Source organism: Bactrocera tryoni, unplaced genomic scaffold, assembly GCF_016617805.1.
Source record: "Bactrocera tryoni isolate S06 unplaced genomic scaffold, CSIRO_BtryS06_freeze2 scaffold_15, whole genome shotgun sequence".
Classification (NCBI taxonomy): Eukaryota; Metazoa; Arthropoda; class Insecta; order Diptera; family Tephritidae; genus Bactrocera; species Bactrocera tryoni.
Window position 1 is genome coordinate 42,886 of NW_024395867.1, and position 6,766 is coordinate 49,651.

Here is a 6,766-nt window from a genome sequence, read left to right on the forward strand (position 1 = left end):
CTACAGTGGCAGCTTGTCATAATCCAGCGCTTCTTCCCATTTGGATCGGGTGGCAGGGTCAATCTTTGTCATTACAATGTGTATAATTATAGCGTTCGTTATTTGTCTTTCATAGCCCAGCAATAGCAATGAATCATATACCGCTGACACTTCGTCAATCATTGAACGCAATGAAGGTGCGGATGGCTTTGGGATGGTTGGCAGCTCAAAAAGTTTAGATATTGTATTGAAAAAAAATTTTTGAATTCTAAATATTCTCCCTTGAATTTCGGCAAATTCATTTTAGGGAGCCTTGAGCTGTGAGAAGCTACAAAAGATGTTTCGGCAAGTGAAGTTTTATTTTTCGCTAAAATTTACTTAATTATGGACTTCGTTTCAACGATTATGTCCTCTAACTCCCCTCGGGCCATGTCGTCTTCATCAATTTCTTCAAACTTTGACTGGCATTTCATTAATTTTTCACTATGTGAATTCAATATATCGAGACGACATTCCAATTCCATTGGATCTAAAGACATAGTTTTTTCGAGAAGGCCCGTTTTAATGCGCAAAATACTACTTTTCGCAACCGTTCTTTGACGCCTTAACGACTTTAAGTCCATCAACTCCTTACTTGGAGACAGGTTTGCGAGCGTTGGCTTTGGCTTGCTCATTTTGCTTGTTTAAATTAAATTTCCGAAAAGAAAGACTATAAGGTTTGGCAACAAATATATTAAGAATCGACAATATCGACGATATCGATTCCCAAATATACGAAAGCCAAACTAATATGTAATAAAAGTTGGCAACAAATATATTTGGAATCGGTTACGAAAACAAAAAAAAAATAGTATCGATTCCCAAGTATACGAAAGCCAAACCAATAAATGCGCAAAATGAGCAATAGCACAATAAAGTAATTTAATCGGAAAATGTCCGGACGAAAATCGACAAAAATTGCGAAAAAACGACCGATAATCGCAAAAACAGATCGAAAAAATTGCGAAAAAAGTATAATAATTCAATTTTGAAATTAAGAACTTTTCACCTTTATCTTAAAATAAAGGGCTACCGCAAAATCCCAAAATCCCTTGATTCACTTTAAATTTATACATTTAGATATAAATATACGTGGGGTTCAAATATATCAATTGTATAATATATAATATATGTGGAAATATTAAGACACCACATTTAGTATTAAAACGATTATTTATTAAAGAGATCTTAAACACTTGTACTCTTGACGGCGTCTGTACAAAAAGTGACGCTTCTTAAAACTATAAGCTAAGAATAGGAATTTAGTTGGAAACTGTAAATATAAAATAAATATACATAGAAAAATAATAGAATAACTGACAAACAGTGATGCCAGATGTGATGCATCTTGTTAGTGTGCCCACATATACCCAGCCAGCATTTACATATAAAAGTAAGCGTTTTGTATGCGTTCAAATGTAAGCAAAACACTTATAAAATGCTGCTGTGACCTTTACAAAAGACATCAAAGCAAGGGGCTTATAATCGAAAAGGACCCAATTGCAAAACATGTTTTTTAAGTAACGTAATTACACGTTTTCTAAATGTTTATAAAACACGTTATGAAAATGCTTAAAAAACACGTATTTTTAATGAAATAAGTAAGCGTTTTAAACATTTACTTTGTTTTGGATATGTTTTTTTATTGACACATTAAAAAAATCAGTTTTAATATTAAATTTGGTTTCTTCATAGAATAATATTACATTAAGATATAAAAATAGGAACTTCATTGGTTTTTCATTTAAAAAATCATTACTACTAGTATTTTAATTTACTTTTTTGTTGTTTTAATTTTAATACGATTTTTTGCGTACTGGAAATGTGACTTAGAGGCAAACACAAAGTCCTCTTCCTTGCCTCCATTTTCAGCGAAAGTTTCTGTAATAGAATTTAAATATGAATATAGAAATGTAACTATAAACCTTTTAAACGTATTTCACTTACGATGAATAGCAGTGGCGACAGTGAAGGCTCTAATGCACTTCTTATCTGCAGTTCCTCGCCAGGAAAAGCTCTCAGCAACGTTGTCAGTCATAATCTTCTGCCACGCTTTCGTAACAAATTTTCTCGAATTGGATGTTGACCATCTTTTTAGATCTGCCTTCTAAAAATATAAATAAAATCGACATCAGTATACAGTCACCGGATATTTCAATTTTAAATTCTTACCAGGAAGAAAAATTTATCTATATCTTCCAGAATAGTTTTCTCAAAATTGAGGAAGTCTTCAATATTAGCATACGGCTTGCTTGGTATAATAGTAGCGTTATTATAGGATACCGCTTTTTTAAGATCAATGATTTCTTTGCGCATCCCCTCAACGTTTTCTGTTAGGCGTAACAATATAAGCTTATTTTTTTCCTCCACCTTTTCAACAGCCTTTTGACATGCGTCGATGATTACTAATTGAATTGATGCCGAAAAAAATATAAAACAAATATGAGAAAAGTGTGCGGTGTTATGTTAAAAGTATCCTTTAAAAATAAATATCTTACCCGACGACGTTGCACTGTCCAAAGAAGTTGTTGTAGTGCTTGGACTTGGTTGCATCACATAAATAGTTTGTGAAGATGCGATGTCATCATTAATGGGGTCGACGATGTACTTGAGATTGTTCTGCGACATGATCTGCTATGAGTGGCACAAATATATAAGACGATCTGGTGTAGAAGCATATAACTTTTGATGTTACTTCGTCAAGCGTATGGTGATTTGGTGTTTTGTTAAAATTGAGATTTTCGGCACGGTAAATATTAAAAAGCGATGATTGAAGCGGCTTATCATATAAGTTATGTAAGTCTTGTACCCTTAGCCCGTCTCTCTTAGTCTCTCAAGCCATAATGCGCATATTCTCCACCTGCTAACGATACAACTGGATCATCAGTCGGCATACGTTTTAGCGTTCTGATATCTTTTGGTAGATCTTCAATTTTGTCGCTTAATAAGTCCAATAATTTATTAGCATGCCCATTGGGCATATTGCTCTCTACAAACCATGCAGCTAAACGTTTATTGAAATCAATAACGGCGCCATCGGACGAGTTCTCACTTTCATCAGAAATATAATCATCGTTTGGCAACAAGGAATCCAAATTATTCTGTGCTTCAGGCACAACCTCCTGTTCCGCAAATTCACTCTGGGTACTTACAGAACTTGCAGCCGCACCGTTCCATAGATGTTCAAAAATTTCGAAGCTGCTGCGCACAACACTTTTCTTCTTTTTTGCTGCCGACATTAAATAAGTAGATTATTACCTTCTTTAATAGCAAATGACAATTAAAAGTATCAAACGCACTAAATTTAACAACTTTAAGAACAATTTTACATAATTTATTAACACAACTTATTAGCACAATCTTTTGCGGCGGAGCTACACGTTTTGCATAAATTTATGAAACACTTGCATTTGCAAGCAAATTGTTAACGACGTTCGCAAAACACTTGAATTTGCAAGCAAATTGTCAACGACGTTCGCAAAACACTTGCATTTGCAAGTAAATTGTCAACACTTGCATTTGCAAATAAATTGTCAACGACATTCGCAAAACTCTTATTTATGCAAGCTTGATGCAATCTTAATTTACAAAACGCTTGCCAATATGTTTGCTGGGTATGCATATATTGTTACATATATATGTATGTATGTCAATATAGTGAAGAAAAAGGGGAAGCCAAAAACTGAAAGTGTGCACTTTGTTGTTTATTTGAATTTTCGTTTGTTTGCACCATTTTCAATAATCCGCACTCGTTACCTGGTGCTTCGGCTGTTTCCCGGCGCTCACTTCCCTTTTGCGCAGAATGCAGCGGCAGCTCATTCCCACGACGGCAGCGGCGTTGGTAGCAGCAGCGGTTTGATGGTAGCAGCGACGATGGCAGCAGCGGTTTGATGGTAGCGTTGACGCAGCGACAATGTTGGTGGTGACGTAGACGTTGTTGGAGATGTAGCAGTACTGGAGATGAAAACGTTACGTTATGTGTTCCTCTATTGCGGCACTGGACACGGCACTTTTGAAACAACGGACACTTGGTGGCACTTACGGTTTTAGCGTTTTTTTTGTCTTTTACATTAGCGTTAGACCGGCTCTTTAATAATTATTATTTTTGTCACGAAACTGTTCAAACGCTTTGGTAGAAATTTTTTGTAACTCACTGTTGCTGTGTTAACACAGCCTCCCCTTACTTATGCACACAATATATTTGTATGTATTTCTTGCTTGTTTCTTTTTCAGTTGATTATACACTTGCACTCTCTTTAATTTGTTTTTTTTTTTTTCAAAATTTGGTAGCACAGGTAAGTTTTAGCACATACTCTTTAGCACGGATGTATGCATGTAATTTTATATGTATATGTTTAGTATTAATTTTCCTCTTTTTTTCACTTCTTTTTTAAAGATTTGCCGCTGTACATAAAACTTCACTCACTTCACTTTATATATGTATGTATGTACATACTTGTACGTACGTATAACTTTTTGTCAAAGCGAGGTTCTTCAACATATCGCTGATTTGCGCCCACGCCCCGACGGAAGAGAAGGACGATGTGACCAAAGATGCCTTTTATGAGTGCTTGGAGCGCACTTATGAAGGCTGCCCCCCCCCACGATGTCAAAACCGTGCTTGGCGACTTTAACGCCAGGGTGGGCAAAGAAGGTATCTTTGGCACTACGGTCGGTAAATTCAGCCTCCACGACGAAACATCCCCAAATGGGTTGAGGCTGATGATCGAGGCTGAGGATCGAAAAACTACCAACCAGATCTATCATGTTGTGATAGACGGAAGACACGCCTCCAGTGTTTTAGATGTGCGTGCGCTCCGAGGTCCTAACATCGACTCGGACCACTATCTTGTTGCAGCTAAGATTCGCACCCCCCTCTGTGCAGCAAAAAACGCTCGCCACCAAACACAAGGAAGGTTCGACGTCGAGAAGCTGCAATCACAACAGACAGCCGAACGATTTTCTACTCGGCTTGCACTCCTGCTCTCTGAGAGCACTCGTCATCAACTCGGTATAAGGGAACTGTGGGACGGCATTTCAAACTCCTTAGGTACAGCTGCAACCGAAACCATTGGTTTTTTGGTGCAAAAGAACAGCTGGTACGACGAAGAGTGCCGTCTCGCAGCGGAGAGAAAACAGGCTGCCTACCTCGCAACGTTACGATCGACCACTACACGTGCGGGATAGGATAGATAGATAGATTCTACGAAAAAATGCGGCGGCTTACAGAGGGTTTCAAGACCGAAGCATACTTTTGTAGAACCTCCAAAGGTGATCTAGTCACCGATGCCCAGAGCATACTTAAATTATGGAGGGAACACTTCTCCAGCCTGCTGAATGGCAGTGAACGCACAACACCAGGAGAAGCAGAACCCGATTCCCCAATCGATGACGATAGAGCAGACGTTCCATTACCCGACCATGAAGAAGTTCTAATAGCAATTGCCCGCCTGAAGAACAACAAAGCGGCAGGGGCCAACGGATTGCCGGCCGAGCTATTCAAATACGGCGGCGAAGAACTGATAAGGAGCATGCAACAGCTTCTTTGTAAAATATGGTCGGACGAAAGCATGCCCAACGATTGGAATTTAAGCGTGCTATGCCCAATCCATAAAAAAGGAGACCCCACAATCTGCGCCAACTACCGTGGGATTAGCCTCCTCAACATCGCATATAAGGTTCTATCGAGCGTATTGTGTGAAAGATTAAAGCCCACCGTCAACAAACTGATTGGACCTTATCAGTGTGGCTTCAGACCTGGCAAATCAACAACTGACCAGATATTCACCATGCGCTAAGTCTTGGAAAAGACCCGTGAAAGGAGAATCGACACACACCACCTCTTCGTCGATTTCAAAGCTGCTTTCGACAGCAGGGAAAGGAGCTGCCTTTGTGCCACGATGTCTGAATTTGGTATCCACGCAAAACTAATACGGCTGTGTAAGCTGACGTTGAGCAACACTGCTTTCTCCAGGCTGGACAAGGAAGCTGTGAACGAGGGCAAGACGAAATATCTCCTGTCATCAAACAAACAGTCGTCGCTCACGCCACTGTTGACAGTCATAACTTTGAAGTTGTAGATAATTTCGTCTGTCTTGGAACCAGCGTAAACACAACCAACAATGTCAGCCTAGAAATCCAAGGCAGAATAACTCTTGCCAATACTGAGTAGGCAATTCAAAAGCAAAGTCCTCTCTCGACAAACAAAAACCAAACTCTATAAGTCACTCATAATTTCCGTCCTGCTATTTGGTGCAGAGTCTTGGACGATGTCAACAACGGATGAGTCGACGTTGCGAGTTTTCGAGAGAAAAATTCTGCGAAAGATTTATAGTCCTTTGCGCATTGGCCACGGCGAATATCGTATTCGATGGAACGAGGAGCTGTACGAGATATATGACGACATCGACATAGTTCAGCGAATTAAAAGACAGCGGCTACGCTGGCTAGGTCATGTTGTCCGAATGGACGAAAACACACCAGCTCTGAAAGTATTCGACGCAGTACCCGCTGGGATAAGCAGAGGAAGAGGAAGGCCACCACTCCGTTGGAAGGACCAAGTGGAGAGGGCCTGGCTTCTCTTGGAATATCCAATTGGCGCCAGGTAGCGAAAAGAAGAAACGACTGGCGCGCTGTTGTTAACTCGCCTATAATCGCGTAAGCGGTGTCTACGCCAATTAAGAAGAAGAAGAATTGGTTTGAAATATTAATTAATGCACTTGTTCATTATATAAACGGCTTAAACTAG

At 39.3% G+C, this 6,766-nt stretch overlaps 1 protein-coding gene across 1 annotated transcript; it reads right to left on the reverse strand.

Annotated features, from left to right (window-relative positions):
• On the reverse strand, window positions 1-2,646 carry LOC120780095. The gene is made up of 3 exons (XM_040112372.1): window positions 2,517-2,646; window positions 2,191-2,435; window positions 1-186 (listed from the first exon to the last, which is right to left on the reverse strand). The coding sequence occupies exons 1-3, from the start codon at window positions 2,644-2,646 to the stop codon at window positions 1-3; spliced, it is 561 nt and encodes a 186-aa protein (XP_039968306.1).
• Between the last annotated feature and the right edge of the window lie 4,120 nt (window positions 2,647-6,766).